This window comes from Pteropus medius, unplaced genomic scaffold, assembly GCF_902729225.1.
Source record: "Pteropus medius unplaced genomic scaffold, Ma_sr-lr_union100, whole genome shotgun sequence".
NCBI classification, from domain to species: domain Eukaryota; kingdom Metazoa; phylum Chordata; class Mammalia; order Chiroptera; family Pteropodidae; genus Pteropus; species Pteropus medius.
This window is the reverse complement of record NW_024348533.1, coordinates 1177575-1195220: the sequence shown is the minus strand read 5'-3', so window position 1 is coordinate 1195220 and position 17646 is coordinate 1177575. Positions and strand designations below refer to the sequence as shown.

At 35.7% G+C, this 17646-nt stretch overlaps 1 protein-coding gene across 6 annotated transcripts in view; it reads left to right on the top strand.

Moving 5' to 3' along the window:
• Positions 1–17646, top strand: part of CDC42SE2 (CDC42 small effector 2) — a 97410-nt gene that overhangs the window by 57071 nt on the left and 22693 nt on the right. For all 6 annotated transcript variants that reach the window (XM_039879994.1, XM_039879993.1, XM_039879990.1 and 3 more), the window contains one exon: positions 6121–6448. In XM_039879994.1, coding sequence (XP_039735928.1) covers positions 6395–6448 — 54 coding nt within the window. In that variant the 5' untranslated portion in view covers positions 6121–6394. The remainder of the gene's footprint in view (positions 1–6120; positions 6449–17646) is intronic.

Below are 17646 nucleotides of genomic sequence, written 5' to 3'. Positions count from 1 at the left end.
TTTTTTTTGGCAGAGGGTTGGGGGAGTAGAAATTGGTAGAATGAGTCTAAAATGTATATGGAAATATAAAGGACCCAGAGAATTCCAGACAATCTTGAAGAATAATTTGGAAAACAACATTACCTGACTTTAAGTTTTAGTATAAAAACTAGCATTCAAGACAGTATGATACTGGCGTAGGGATAGGGTCAACAAATAGATCTATATAATATAACAGCCCAGAAATGGGCCTAGATTTTCAATAAAGTGCCAAATCAATCCAATAGGCAAAGGATATCCTTCAACAAGTTAGCCGGGATGACAAGATATTTGTGTCAATTAGGTAACCTTTACCTTATATCACCAAAAATATTAAAATAACTAGAAATGGGTTATAGATCTAAAAGTAAAAATTAAAAGTTCTATAAGAAGAAATAGAAAATCTTTACATTTTGGAGCTATCTGCAAAAATTTCTACAACATGGGCACTAATCATAAAAGATAAAATTGTTAAACTAGACTTCATCAAATTAAAAAACCCAAATTCTTGAAAGATGCTGTTAAAAAAGAAAACAAAGACCAGGAAAAAACATTCACAATACATATATTGGACAAAGGACGTATTAAAGAACACAGCTGAAAAAAACAACTAAATTAAAAAATGGGCAAGAGATCTGAATATACCTAACCAAGCAAGATATATGAATGGTCAACAGCATATGAAAAGACAAAATGTCATTAGTTATCAGGAAAGTGCGATTAAAACCAAAGCATCCCACTAGAATGACTAAAATTAAAAAGACTGTCAAGTCAAAGTATGAGTAGCAAGTGGAACAACTGAAACTCTCAAACATTGTTAGCACACAAAGTGATACAACTGGTGTGGGAAAGTGGTAAACAGTTTCTCTTTAAATTAAAATTATACTTACAATATGACCTAGCAATTTTGTTCCTAAATATTTTCTCAGGAGAAATAAAAACTTCTATTCATAGAAACACTTGTGCATAAATTCATAGTAGCTTTATTCTGGTAGCCAAAAAGCTGGCAAAACAGTAAATACCCATCAACAGATGAATGGTTAAATAAATTGTACTGCATCTATGCAATGGAAATCTACTTAGAAAATGAATTAACTAATATAGGCAACATGGATAAATCTCAAAAACATGCTGAATGAAAGAAGCCAGATATTTAAAAAGTACATACTGTGTGATCACATTTACATGAACCTATGAGAAAGACTAACCTATTATCGGTCATCTCACATTGAAGAAAAAAATTACCCATTTTATTTCAATAGTTACATGTACCCCAATCTGTGCCTTTTATAACTGAGTTCAGGGAACAATGCTGTGTTTGAATTTTCATAAGGCATAGAAAAGTAGATCTGTGATAAAGGCATAGTTTGAAAACTCTCATAAGGGTTATTTTTTTCAAAAGGATCTTGTGCAAATCAGTATCAAAGAACCATATTGACGAGACTGGGACAGATTAAGTGCTGGTACAGCTATGAATAAGCTTTACTGGTAACTCAGACTTGGTTGTTGGTTAATCATTTTTGCATTTCTGGCAGAAACCTCTTTGGCATCTGATAGAACTTCAGACCTCAACCCTCTTTAACAAGGATGTTCACTTTTACTTGATTCTTTTGTTTTGTTTCTATCCCTGATCTTCATTACTCTACTGCGATCCACTGGAAATTGTTAGTGTTTGCTTCTGTTACTTATAGTATTTCATTTAAATTTCACTTAAATTCAGATTTCACTTAAATTTACTTAAAAATATATAGAAAATTGCATAGACCATAAGTGTATTATTAATAAATAATTAAAAGTCAAGTACCCCTGTAACTACTACCCAGGCCAAGAGGTGAAATACTGTGAGAATTCCATCTCCCTGTACTCAGTCCCTGCCTGCAGCCCTAGCGGTAGCCACTTTGACTTTTATTATAGTAATTTCCTTGCTTTACCTATGTATGTATCTCTAAACAAAATAGTTTCACTTGTTTTTGAAATTCATATAAATTAAATCATTCCACAGATATCATTTTGTGTCTTGCTTCTTTCCTCAGAATTATCCAAAGTTGCATGAAGCTACCATTCATTTTCATTCCATATAGTATTCTTTTGTATTAATATACCCCAATTCTTTTTTCATTTTATTTTTTTTTTCTTGATAGACCTTTTAGGTTGTTTCCTAAAGTTTGCAGCTATTAACAAATGACTTATTCTTGCTCCTTCATTCTGCTGTTTGTTATTTTAAGTCTGATAAATAAGAGTATCTTCTATCAGTATAGCTCTTTAAAATATATATAGTTATCATTCAATTTAGTTTTACTTTCAGACCTGTGGCATTGGCAGTGCAGCTTTGCATTTTATAACTGGTGATAGAGCTTGTCACATGCCCAAGCTGACATTTCAAAAAATTAGAGAAGTACTAACAACTGCCAGAGATCTTTTATTTCAAAGTATAAAGTCTCAACTTTAGATTTTGTTTCACACAAACTGAGCATGCTTAATACCTCAACTGGGTTTAAAAATATTTCAGATTTTAAAAAAATAATAATTTGGCTAAAGATAATGCCTCATTGTCTTGTTTTTCAACTTAAGGCTTTATTATTGTTTCTTTGGAAGTTGGCCTAAATAGCAATTTTATTAAACTGGAAGTAGGATGTTAGAACCTAAATTCCTTAAATTGTCGGCAACAAATCTATTCACAGAGGTATAACGATAATATGTTCAGCATTTGATTTAGGTGCAAGTAAAGAGGAGGGGAAGCTGATGGTGATAAATATTTTTGACCAGAGATACTATGACTACACTTTTGTACTCATGCCATTCTTTTTAAAAAAGTCAAGAGAGTGACTTTTCAAGGAAGCTCTGCCAGTTACTAAGTGGCCTGATAACTCACTTCAAACGTTTCCAAAATCTTATGTCTAAAACCTATTAGTTTGTGAAATGCTCTCTGGTGCTGTAGACCAATTTGACCCTTTATTTATGTGTGGAATGTGCTGAGTTATGTTTAAAGACAAATTCAGATGTTGGTGTTGCAAAGTGACACTCCTTTTGTGATTTTAAGATTTAAAAAAGTATGAAGTTTTCAAAATGGACACGTTTTAAGCAACTTTAAGTTCAAGAAATGAAAGTAACTGTTAGTGTGTCATTAGTGGTAGTGTTGACATTTTTTGTGATGAATTCAATACTTTTCTAAAGGTGTTTATATATAAATGTGTTTTAAGTATATGCAGTTTTGAAAAAGAAATTCTAAAAAGGAAGTTTGTTTAGAGAAGCAAGAAGTTGGAAAATGTATTGTATGACATTCCAGGGCATATTTACAACATTTTAAGATTTATATTAACAAATAAAAACCCGTGGAGTTGCATACATCCCCTTGGTTTGAATATACATTTCAACAGATCTATTATCTAGGTGGAAATATGTAAGTAAAGCTGTATATTCTTTGTCTCATCTACAAAAACAGAAGCAAAATTATTGTACTTTAAACAGTCATTCTTCCACTATACATTAAAAAAGGAAATATTGTGAATGTCATTTTCATAGTAGTGGGAGTAGGAAAATATATGTTTTAAAATTCTCAAAATAAGGAATAGCTTTACTCTGAGAAGGAAAATTGAATTTAGGAAAATGTGGGATGATAAAGTATTGTGGATTATAAATTTGGAAGCCATCTGTTAATTTTAAGTGTTAAACAGAAGCACTATATATTTAAAAGAGAAAAATCAGTGCCTCCCCATGTAAAAGAAATATTTGAAAGTGGTTTCTGGGAAAGATAATTTATAAATAGGAAATCACCTAGCTTTATATGTAAACGAGAAAATATGATGGAATAATCAAACAATACATATTAAGACATCCGATTTCAAAATCCAGTGGATTTGAAAACATCAGAGTAGCTCCATATCTGTCTGTGGTCCAGCAGCAATGATGAGCATAAAGAATTTTTAGTTTCAGACAAAAGCATATTTGTTCTCAGTATTGGTTAAAAGAGATTTCATTTCACAATGACTTCTTAATACCAAGGTCGTTCAGGGTGGAATTAAACTTGTTAAATAGCAACACTGAAATAACGTTCATTATATTGTAAATCTAGCCCTTTGTGCTTATGTTCTTCCTAAGAAGGAAATAAGTGACACATACTGTTCTTTTGAGCTTATAAACTTTCACAGTATTTACCCAGTTTTCAGTGTACAAAGCCAACATCAGGACTGCCGCTTCCTTGTTCCGGAATTTGGGTGAGATAGTGGAATGTTCGTCCTGCTTGTAAATAAGCAACTCAGGTTCCAGACTTTGATTGTGTAAATTTTCATCCTTCTGATCTTCATCTTTGAACATACACACGCTGAAAACATTTTCCTGTAGTTTGTTAGAGGACTTACCCTCTGGACTTCATAGAACCAGGGTCCCAGATTCATGCTTTATTACTACCCGCAATTGTGACATTGAGCCTGTATGCATTTATCTTCACTGAGGATCTTCATTTATACAAACTTACCCTGTCTTACCATGTTTCAAGTCATGGCTTTGGGGAACACAAAAGGGAGGAATTTTATTTCACTTAATACTTAGGATTCTCTGATCTTGTATATTAGCTGTTACTGATTTATAATTGGCATAGCTCATGAATGAATGAATGAGGTCTTCCAAAATTTTATAAATGTGATTTATATTTTATCACTTGGAGCAAAAATGTTAACATCTCTTTGAACAAATACTACATCTCTGGTCTTTGATCTTTTCAAGGATGGTTTTTTTTCCTTCACTCTACTTAACACTCTGTCTTTTAAAATTTCACATCCAGTCTTCTTGCAAACATTTTCTGCACGTGGTGACTGCTTCCCTCCGGTAACTCTCTTCTCCACCCACTCTCATCTGGTTTCTACCCATACTACAGTAAAACTGCCATTGCAGGGCCACCAGGTGCCCACAGCATGTGCTAATGGACAGTTCTCAGTCTTTGCTGTGTCAGTGGCAGTTAGTACTGTTACCCACTACTTTCTTGGAACAGGCTTCAGTGACACTACATTACACCCAAACCTCCTTTGTAGACTTCTCTTTCTCTACCCATCTTTTAAATGCTGCTATTCCTGAAGAGTTCTTTTTGCTTCTTATGACACTGCTTTCCCTAGAATTTGGCATCATTGCTTTAGTTATAATCTGCTGATGGTTCCAAGACTTCTTGGCTTCGGAGGTGTGTATCCAGCTGTCTATTGGACATCTTCATTCGATGGTTGTGGTAGGCTGCAAGTGATACAAACCCACTTCAGTGTAGCTTTAGGCTAGAGAGGGGAGACTGTTGCCTCACAAAACCAAACGTCATTTGCACAGGTCAAACTGGTCTGAGGGGTGGCTGGAACCAGACTTCCTCCTCTCTCTCATCTCTGCTTGTCAGCATTGTAATCTCAGAACCATCTTCTGTGTGAAGTTTGAAATGCGGTTGGCTAAGGTCAGCTGTGAAGTCTACAGCTTGTCTGTCTGTCTAACTCCAGATAGAAATTGCCTGACATGGGTTCTGATGGACTCAGCTTGGTTGCCCACATCAGGTATAAAGTACTTTGACTGATACTCATTCTGGTGATGGTGCGGGCAGGGATCTAATGTCTCGATTCAACCCCCATTCATCTTTCATGCATGATTCCAATGTCAGTGGAGAAGGTGATAATTTCGTTTCTAATTATTGATGAGTTATAGCTGCCTGATTATTTAAAAAGAGTTGAATGCTGTGCCAGTTACTGTCTGGGTTGTCTGTGAGAACTGGACTCCATTGAAGAGACCTATATGAAAATGATTGGTATTTTTTTTTTTGAAATAAGAGACTTGTACTGTAATCATGGTGTTCTGATTTGTGATTTCAAAAAATGTATTAGAATAATTTATACTTTTATGATCATAAAGTAGAATGCTCTGTGAAGGGAAGGATTTCTGTTTTTCACTGCTATATTCTTAAATACCCGATAACTCAGAAAGTACCTAAAATTTGTTGAATGAATATCAGTTTATTAAAATCTTGATTTTTTTTCAATGTTTACTTTTTGGGGAAATATTCTTAATGTTATCACAGATTTAAGAAATAAAAACTCTTAAGGGTAAGTAAAGTAACTTTTCTTTTCCTTTTTCTTCTAGACTGTCATAGGCCCTGAGTCAAGACAACAATTTTTATACCTTCCTGGTGGTTCAGAAACGAGTCTGTAGAATCACAAGCAAAGAAACAGTCTGACTTTTTCTACATTAAATTGACTATATAAGATACTTCCAGGAACAAAACTGCAGAAAAGTAATACAATTATTATTTTGACATCATTGGACATCCATCGTATTGAGGGGTGTGCTTTGTGAAGCTTCCCGAGTGGAGATTTGGAAACTTGCTTGGTGCTCATTTGTACTTTGGACTGTAAGCATGAGCGAATTCTGGTTGTGCTTCAACTGCTGTATTGCTGAGCAGCCTCGGTCTGTAAGTATGGAGTGATATACGTACGGATTGGGCGGGTGCTTGTGGAATGTGCCACTGGTTCTCAAGCTGACGGCATTCCTAAGGGGTATCCCAGAGAGTAGTTCAGTGGAACTCTGAACATCTGGTTTTAAAAAAAAGAAAAATGAATATTTTTTGAGTAAATACTATGTGTCAAGAACTGTGCTAGACCATTGTACAGGACTGAGCAATTGTGCTCTTCTACCAAGTAGATGGCTTCTGGAGGGACAGTGCGAGGACATAGATAACCCGAGGTCAGACAACTCCGTCAGCCTTGGGAATTCATGGACAGAAGATGGGGCTGCCAGATTGTGCTCACATCCTTTTTGATTTATCATCTCGTTTTCCTCACAGCAGCCCTTATCCTTATTTTTCGGTTGAAATAGATTCTATTTGCCCAAAGTTAGGTAGATAGTAAGTGGTCTTAGCTAACTTCTTTTTGGTACATGCCTCACTTTTTTGTGTCTTCTAAACTATGCGTGTATTATTACCACTACCAAAATCCTGCCATCCAACCTCCAGTTGTCTGTTCTTCTTTTAAGATGCTTAGATCAATGTCACCACTATAAAATTTTTGCCAGCTGTCTACTGACTGAGCTAATACCTTGTCTGTATTCCCACCAGCTCTCTAGTTTATTTTTCTATTATAGCATGGAACTTCTTGCACAATGAATAATTTGCACAGTGAATACAGTCTTTTCTGCTACATTTTTAATTCTTTAGGGACCCTGACCATATTTAATTTGTATTTAAAGGATCAGATCTAATACCGTGGAGAATGTAGCTATACATGCTAGCTGGCTGGATGAATAAGTGAATTTATATTTCATAATTTTGTTTACATTCATAACAACATAAAAGGAAAAATGAGGTGTAATCTTAAGGTCTTCTCGGGTCTTTTCTAAGCCTTTCCCTGAGCGTGCACCATCACTTTCTAATTTTCTCGTATATGCAATTGTTTCTGAATGTCCTGCTCTTTAACTCTGGCTCCCAAAAGGGGTAAAAATGAAAAATGAAGTGTCGGGGGGGAAGAAAAGGATTGGTGTTGGCTTTTTAAATCCCTTGGAAATCACTGCAGCCAGAGGGGGAGGGGCCTGAACAGTGTGAGAGGTGCGCCTCTTACTCTGCTCCCCTGTGGTCAGAAGCAGAGATATTTGGAGGACTGGGTCCTTTTGCCCACTCTGGCTCCCGCAGGCTACCTGTGTGCAAGCTGCTCTAGCAGTACAGGTAAGGATGGTGGATGGGTAGCTACTAACTATTCTTGGAACTGAAATGGGCTGATATTAACTGCAGTTTACCTTCCAAGTCTTCCCTGGAAGGTACAAGCCTTGAACAGACTCCAGAGTTCCAAAATAGTTACATGTGACAGATTTCTCCCTTGCAGTCGTTGGGGTTAGGGATGCAGTTTTCTGGTGCTATTTATTCTACCATCTTCCTTTTTATTGCTTTCACGATTTTGGTTTTTACATTTAGCTCTTTGAGCCATGGAGTATGGAAGATTGATTTGTGTGGTGTGAGGTAGGGTTCTAACTACTCTTTCATGCTAATCAGCTATCTAAAGACAGTTTATTAAATAGACAATCTTTTTTATTAGTGATTTGAAATGTCATCTTTATTATATACTACATTTTCATTTATTTAAGAGTCATTTCTGAAATTCTTCTTTTGGCATATTTTACACATATGCCACTACCATACACAATTAGAACACTAATTGCTGCAGTTACTTAGTGTATGTACTGTTTCATGGAAGAAATCTCTTTAGTAGATCTTTTCAACTGTATTACTAATGTCTTATTTTTTAAGCTGAATTGTTATTATATGGGTCCTTTTTATGTTTTTCTTCATGTTTTTTTCTTTGAGATAGTTCATAATGCATATTTGTAATTTTATAGCTGTTAACTTTAGGATTGCATTATTTTAGAGTATGATTGAGTGAAAGTTGACATCTTTAAAATTCTGTGTAATCCCATTGAGAAACATGGCCTGTCTTTATTTCTGTAGACCTTTTTATATTCTAGTAATTTAGTAAAGCTTAAAAAGTTTATCATGTAAGTATTGCACATTTCTTATTAAATTTGTTCCAGATATCTTATCAATTTTTATTACTATTCTGAACGAAATTCTGTTTTTATATTACATTTCTTAATTGGATTTTACCAGTATATAGGAAACTAATAATTGTTGTACACTATTTTTTTATCCAGACACCTTACTGAATACTATATTTTCTAAAAGCTCCAAATAGTGACTTTTTAAAGCCATTTTCTGATACATAAACCTTTTGTCCTTGATATCCTATGACATTGACCTCTAATAAAATGTTGAATAGTGTCAGTGATGGTTGAACATCCTTGCTTCTCTTGACTTTAAAGGGAAAGGTTCTAATTTACTTAAGCACAAAATGTACATTTTAGTAAATGTATAGTTACCTATACATTTGTTATTTTGTGTATTTATTATTTATTATGTATTATCTATGACATTACCAAGGATTACATTTTCAAATGTTTTTAAAGATTATGGAATACTTGAATCCTATTGCCATATTACTTTTAGCATGCCTTGCAATTTTTTGTTGAAAGTCAGGTGATAATACTGGGTAAAATTATAACTAAGGTAAATAGGCCTTTATTATGAGGCTTTATGTTTACCTGGTGAGGGGTTAGGCCATACTGTTTGCTGTAGCTGTAGGTATCAGAGGATAAAATTTCCTTCAGTGTCCATGTTTTTGTCTTTGGGTTTCTGTAGAAACTTCCTAAATTCCCCTGTCACATAGGAGCCCTGTTGATGTGCTGGTGAGGTCGGGGGAAACTTCGTACACTGCTGAGTTGTTTCAGTCCCTTAGTGAGCTTGTGCCCCTGGGCTGTGACCTCCACAAGTGCTTGTGTTTTTTAAACACCTTAGTTGAAGCAACAAAGGCCAGAGGCGGCTGGAGTTGGGTGTTACCCTTTCCCTACATGGAAGGCTAGTGCAGTCTAGGCCTGGATATTTCTCTTCCCCACAGCTGGTTTCTGGTAAAACCCCAGTCATTCAGGTTCCAATAAAATAGTTTCTCTTGAGGGTGGGCTTTGTTAAGAATAGAACACTTTGGCTTGTTTAAAAATGGCTACCTTTCCTGTCTCCTTGCTGAAGCACAAGGCGATTCTCTGATCTGGACTTTGAGAACATGGTAGGGTTCCTGGAGGCGAAACTCACAGAAATGTGGCGTCTACCATAAGACTAGGCTCCCGTGGAGTGTTAACTCTTAAATTTGTCTACACTGATCCTCCAGCAATTCATCAGTTAGGGTTGAAGTTTTCCTAACACTGGTCCTGGAAACCCGGAGCTTTCTACTCAAGGGTTTCCGCTCTGGTAAGTTGTGATTTTCCATATCTGCTTCTCCAGTTTTGGGGACAGTGTTTCTCTCTGTGATCTCAGTTCTCGAAAGAATCTAAGCAGAGTTGTTAGTTTTCACTGTGTTCAACTCTTTGTTGTTGTGTGGATGAGAGTGACATTTTCTAAGCTCTTATATGCCAGACTGCATGCAAACCAGAAGTCTTACTGCTTTCGAAGATTGATTTATTTATTGCTGGTATTCATAATGTATCCTATTCCAGTATGTGATATAAGTATATTCACCAGTGGCTAAAACAGAAAGACCTAGATTAGGAATTTAAATATCATGGCCTTGGAATTATAAATACAAGACATTGGAAATACATTTTCTGCTAATCAAAGGATAAGCAAGTTGAGTTTCTTGGTTTTTGTTTTTTGTTTTTTTTGGTTTTTTTTGCACATATAACATGTCAGTATTGTGTTATTGTTTAATAATACATATTGGGCATCTGATTTCTTAGTTTTTTTGACTTGCTGAGAAAAATGACACAAAGCTTAACAGGGCAGTGTGGTTACAACAGTTGAAGAATAGCTTGTTTGTTGGCCTCAGGAAAACACGTGTAAAGGATGCACTAATTTCTGTTTACAGTCTACAAAAACATCCTTGCAGATCTGTTAGTATCAGGAGTGCCTTATTTGAAAGCTGCTTGGTCATCTCTAAAGTTTTCTAAAGTATTTACTGAGATTAAGTGCTGCATGCCTTGTCTCCTACTCATTCTTTACCACCCCCTGCTCTTGTACATTCCGTGTGTGAAAAAGGAACGGCCCAATATTGGGAAGAACGCATTTTTCTGTGTAGCAGCATAAGAATCATACTTTTTCTTCCTCTTTCATTTTAGCACAGTACAATACATAGTATAATAGGGCCCCAATTTTTTTGAGCCATGGTAATCTAAACCTTTTTAATTGATAAATGCTATCTATAGTTGCTGTTGCTAGATATAGCTAAGGCTGTGAATTTAAAACTTAATTTAAAAAAAATGAAAAGATTTGTCAGCTGTTTATGGGACCGTGAATCTTGACCTACTCATTGTTGTGCATTGGAGTGTTGGTGGGCTTCCTCCCCCCTAACCCCCAGCTTCCTGGAGGTATAATTGACATATAAAACACTGCCCATAATTAACATATACAGTCTGGTGAGTTTGGATATACGTATACACTCATGTTACCACTGCCACAATCAAGGTAATGAACTTCTAAGGTATCCTCAAAAACAGTAAATATTGATTTATAACCCCCCATTTAATGATTTGCCACACTATACTGATCATTTATTTGTCTCTGAAATGTGTTATTTTAATTAGACACGTCAGTACAGTCACCATTAGTAGTGCATATAACAATGCTGGTGTCTCTGCATGGAGCCAGGTACTGATGAAGTGACAGTGAGTGACACAGGTGTGTTTTTCTGCCATCATGGCTCTCACTGTAGTGGAGGAAGAGGTATTTAGTGAATGAATAAATGTGCATGATGCTGGTGATAGTAACTGCTGTGTGAAAAAAGCAAGTAGGAAAGGAAGATAGGAGAAATGGTGGTATTTGGGATGTACAGGGAAGTCTTCTCTGATGAAATGATATTGAAGGGAGTAAGGCTCGCAGATACCTAGCAAAGAGCATTTAAGTCAGAGGGCCTGGAGTGTGCAAGGGTTCTGGAAGTGCAAAGATGTATGTGTGAGAGGAACCTCAAGGCAAAGTGGCTGTGAGACAGAGGGACAGTGGTAGGAAATGAGGTCAGAGAGGTAGTAAAGAGTCAGGTCGTCTGTGGTCTTCCAGACCATGCAAAGACTTCAGATTTTATTCTTCATGAAATGGGAAGTCAGTGATAGTTTTGAGCAAAAATCCAAGTGAAAGAACATCCCCATTTTCCCGTGGTTCGAATGTTACTGCAGGCCCCAACTGAGGGTTCACACTGACGCACAGTGCAGCCTGGGCCAGCGAGCCCCACGAGCCCCACCCTCCCCCTTCCTGCGTCCTCAGGCAGTTAGGGATTGCTAGAAGAGCAGAGAGTCCAAGAGCTCCATGGAAGCCACTGCTATAGCCTGCAGGGATGAACCAGTGGTTTTCTGAAAGGTGTCTGGAGGACACCCAGCTGAGGGTATTCTGTGATTTTAGGGGATTTATTTAAAATGGAAGAGTGCTCCATGGGTACTATGCTACGTGACCTCACATGCAGGGATTTTATTTGGAACTTCCATTTTCAAGAATCACATCCCACACACCCTAAATGAGGTTCAAGTATAGTAGAAATGTCATCTTTTTTCCTTTCTCTGAAAACAAATGAGCGTGATCTTGATTTGTCTAATTTCACATAAAATTACATATATCCATAGTCATCTCAAAACACTTAGATGAATTTACTTAGTAAAAATGGAAATCTAGCCTTATCAATGGAGAAATGAAAAATATTCTTACTTTTTAGAAAGGCATTGCAAAGGACTGACTCAAATGTTTTAACCATGTTGCTAAACCTAGAAATTCCTGACTATTTTATGCACTGGAACTGCCTGCCCTGCCTTAGGAGTGGCCACCATATACCCTCGGACAGCTGCTTTGGGGTGTGGTCATGGGGTTCCCTGTGCACTTAATATCTTGAGGAAAAAGTTGAAATTTGTATGAGCTTGAAGACAAACTAGAATGGCTCTTGGCATAAGGGTGGAATCAGAAGGGTTTTGGTGTTCCTATTCTGTGTTTTGTTCCCTTAACCAGTCAGGAAGAGCTGCTAAGTTAGTGTCCATAGCATTTTGAGTGAGTTCAAGTTGGGGAAGTGGGTAAGAAGGTAGTTGAAGGCCATTTGTATTCAGAAACTAGAATGCTTTTGTAAATTTGTAGATGTCAGAGAGGAAATACTTGCTTTAATGCTTTTCTTAAATTGATCTTTATTCAGTTTGGATTGGTACATTACTATATACCTCAGATGAAGCAAATCATTTCTTAACAAGCCATATGATTGTTGCCATTTTTAGTTACTTAAAATGTGACATCAGCAAAAATAGTAATTCAAAAGTAGGCATTAGTATAATGAATCCCATGTACTCTCAGCTTCAAATATCTGATCTTGTTCATCTCATTCCATGCACTTTCCCCTTTCTTGTATTATTTTAAAGCCAAATCCCAAGCATTATATCATTTTATCCAAAAATATGTCAGTATTTATCCCTGAAAGATGACTCTTATTTAACATAACCATAATGCCATTATCATACTAAATTATTAATAATTTAAGTTTGTTTTTTGTATAAGTGTAAGGCATAATAAGTAATTATGAAGAAAATATATTACAAAGTAAATATTACTCAAATTAAGAAATGGGGCATTGCCAGCACCCCAGAAGCCTCCCATTGTGCTTTATAGTCACACTCCTGCTCCAACACCTGGAGGAACTGCTACCCCAGTTCTTAAGGTGATGGCTCCTTATTGTATTTTATGATTTTATCATCTATTATTGTATCCCAAAACAGTATAGTTTAGTTTACCTGTTTTAACTTTAAATGAATGGAGTTCTACTATATGTAATCTTTTGTGTTTTCTTCTTTAACTCAGTATTAAATTTATAAGATCAATCCAGGTATCTGAACTTCATTTTCATTTTTTCATGAATATTTTGTTATATGACTATACCACAATATATTTATCCATTATAGTTCTTTTGAGAATCCAGGTTAACAGTCTGAGACTCTTATGAACAGTGACCTTTTGTGCCTTTGTGTGTGTGTCACTGGGCGCACACATACTTGGGTTTCTCCAAGGTATATTGCTAGGAGTGAAGTTACTGACTCCGATCACTTTTACTCTTTGAGGGCATGTTGTTTTAATTTGGTATTGTCAATTTACATCCCAGCAGCAGATTGAGTGTCCCAACCATTGTTTTACATCCTCATCAGCACATGATGTTTTTAGACTTAGATTTTTTTCAGTCTGGGAGGAAAGTATGGCATCTCTTTGAGGTTTAACCATGCATTGTCTTGCATTTTAATAGAGAATGAAAAGTAACCTGACTTTTTGGACTATTAGGTTGTGAATCTTGGATTATACACAAATCAGATTTCTTGAAATAAAATTTCCCAGTTCACCTGCCACACTTTTGTTCATCAGCATGTTCCATTTATAGAATAGCATGAGGTCAGTCCTTTGAGAGTACAGAAAAAAGACATATTTAGATAAATTGAATCAGATTAAGTTAGGACATTATACTGTAGCAGCTTTCATCTTTGTAGTTTCAAATATGGTTAAGCATTAATCTAATTTAGTGCTTTCTGTTTCTAGTAACTATTGTAGAAATAAATGCAATCAGCAGCCACCAGGCATTCACGTCAGAGTATATACTAAATACAGAACTTAGTTCTTAAAAAGATGTAAAATAAATATAGAAGTTCTAGTATTTTCCTCTCACATCCCAGCAGATCATTTTGAGCAACCCTTGGGGGAGCATATCCCCCATTGCAAACTTTTGACTAGAGCAGAGGTCCCCAACCTTTTTGGCGCCAGGGACCTGTGCTCTTATGAGAATCTAGTGCCTGATGATCTGAGGTGGAGCTGAGGTGGTGATGCTAGCGCTGGGGAGCTGCTTGCCTGTTGCTCACCTCCTGCTGTGCGGCCTGGTTCCTAATAGGCCACAGACTGGTACTGTTCTACGGCCCCGGGATTGGGGACCCTTGGAATTGATAATAAGCCACAGAGCATGGAGCTCTGGAGATCAGAAACAGGACTGTGTTATCTTCATTGTGATAAAAACAATTAGCATTAAAAGGAAAAGAAACGAAACCCAGGAAAAATTTTTTTGATGAACAGGAGGAAAAAAATCATTGTGGTCAAGTAATTAAAAAAAATGTACATGTATATGGCAGTTAAGCTACAATTAAATTTTTTCCCTATGTGATCTTTAAAAACTGTTGTCTATTCTTATGTTCATAAAGAAAATCTTCCTCATCTAGGAGGTCATGTGTAGTCAGTGTGAGCTCCTATTAACTGGCTCCTTATCCGAATACTGAAACATTTCTTAAAAGATCTATTGTTTGCAGGCCATGTGACCACATCTGGGAGATTGTTTTGTTTATTTAGAAAGCAGCCCTCAATTGCAAGTTCTGTCATTTGTGTAAATGGTATGAAAGTCTGAATCTTTTCATAAGGTGGTGAATTCTTAAAATGGCTAAAATAAAGGCACTTCTAAAACACCAATAACGTTAAGATTTGTTTTGCTTTACTGGCTCTTGGGTTTTATAAACCTAGAAAAAGCAAGAGTGAAAAGGATTAAACTTTTATTTGTCTAGAGTTAGTGTGGATTGGGTTCTGATTCTCACATTGCTTGATATGTACAAATAGGAAAGAAAGAAATTCTGTTAAGGAACTCAAACTTTATTACTTAAAAAATCAGAAAAAGAAAAAAATCAGTACCAGGCTGGTAAAGTAACTATTGTTGTAGAAGAATAAAAATGACAGATAATACTTAACAGTTGGTGGCAAGGAGAGCCTTTTAAAACTGCTATTTTTTGATGTTTCTGCAAATTTTATGTAATCTGTGACTAAATAGAAATTAGAATTTAGTAATTTCTGAGACCTAATGGTATAGTAGTATTTTAAATATCTGGGACTGATATTTATGATGTCTATAGTTTATTGAATATTTTCAGAAATACTTAAGAATCTGTTCATCTGTGATGTAAACACATGGTAAAAACTATTGTTTTTCATACTTTTCTGCTTTAAACTTGCATATAATGAATAAATAATAATACAGATCAGTTTTATTAGCAGCCCTCAAATGCAAGACAGATTCTAAGATTTCAGTTGTATCTCACTGCCTACTCTAAAGGTTGGTCTGTTTTCTTATTACCTTTGATGTAATAAAAATCGCTCTGATTTTTTTTTAGGGAAGCTATTTCTAGTACTTATGTTCTGTTTACTTTTGTAGATTGCTGTTAGGTTCCTTGAAAAGCTATTTCTTACACTTATCTTACATTCCTCCATTTTAGCAGTTGAGACATTATTTATTTTGTATTTATTTGTGATTTGTTTTCTGTTTTCATTTGTAAAATTTTCATACAATCATAAAAGTTTAGCTCTTAAAGGCATCTAAGCAAACATCTGTGTTTAATCAAATGAATGTGTATTCACGCACGTGCAGATTTGGAAACTGTTAACTAGTAAACTAAGTTAAGACTAATGAATTAATGGCAGAGCCTTTGCATTTTAAGACTGGTTTTCTTTATGTGTTTGGTAAATTTTACCCAAATGGAAATAAATACAGCTATTGAATACGAAATTGAATTATGAGACTAATTTTGATAAGTTATGGTGAAATCAGCAATTTTAACATTTTAAAAGATTCCTTGCCACCAAATGTTGTTTGCTATTTTTATAGACCTTCTTAGTCCAAGTACTTTCATATATATTAATTTAATAATATGCATGCCTATCATTTTAATTCCTTCTTTTCTGCTCCCCCCACCCATCACCCTTTGTCTTGTGTGGTTTTGATTTTGTTTTTACTTTACTTTTTCTTGCAATATCTAGGCAGCGGTCACCGGTATCTTACCATCCACAAATACTTCTCCATGTCTGTTAGGTACATATGCATGTATTAAAAATTCATTAGATACTGGGACCAGTATTAGCTGTCTGTGAGTCCTGCACATAGTATAAGTAAACAGCCTCCTCTAAGAAAAGCTATTACTAGATGCCCTCTTCTTGCCTTTTTAAAGGACAGATAAAATTAGTAGGGAACAAGACAAATGTATTTTTAGTAGTGTTTAGCCATGGGAAATCGATCTCCTTTTTAGGAGCCCCAAAGTTTTAAGGGTAGTTAGGAAAAACAATTTTGCCTCTTTTTCCCCCCTCTTCATTTGCAATCTGGTTTTCTCTGGGCTTTAGAGTGATTTAGATATGGATTTGAATTTCAGTGCAAATACTTATTTACTGTTTGACCTTCAGGAGATTAATTAAACCTTTACAAATAGGAATAATGATAAGAAAAAATAGAAATAATCTTATCTCATAGGATTTACTATATTAAAGTAGATAACAGATGAAGTGTATTAAATAATTTATGTAAAGTGCTTAGCATAGTACCTGGCATATAGTAACTGCTCTTTTTATGGATCTTGAGTTGGCAAATTACACTTTCCTCTCATTTTAAATAATTTTTTGTTTTGTTTTTATTTCTATTGGTTATTTTCAAGTGTGTTCTATTCGAAATGAACAGAACTTTCAAAGCTTGAAAGATTGGTCTTTCAACAGAGGTGGTTTGATTTGGTTTGGTTTGGTTTGGTTTTCAGTTACCAGGAAGAGAGAAACAGTTGTGTAGCATAAGCAGATGTTGGATGGAGCATACACACAACCTCCTCCCGCCCCCAAAATCTCACTTTACATTACATTAGAGTTTAAAAAACAAAAAGACATAAAAAGATAAAAACCCACAACAAAAAGAGAATTGGAGAGAGGAGATAATGCTGGACAAGAGAGAATTTTAAAATGGATGGTAGAAAAGGAATTTGCCGAATGCAGCCACAACCTAATTGCCTAAAAAGGGGGATACTGACAAGCAAGTCAGCATTCTTTAACTGCGTTGCTCTTAGAATGCCTGGACTCAGGCTGGAATCCTTCAGGCTGGCCTTCAGCAGGTTCTTCTTTAGAGAATGGACTGGATCTACAGAAAAGATGGGGTGATATCTGCACTTCTGGGCTCCCCAAGGGAAAAGTCAGCTCACCATCTTATCACCTTTCTTTGAATTCGCCATTCAGCATGCCTGCTACATGCATGTAAGCCTCATCTGGACACTCCGTGATCACCAGATGTGAGGAGAGCT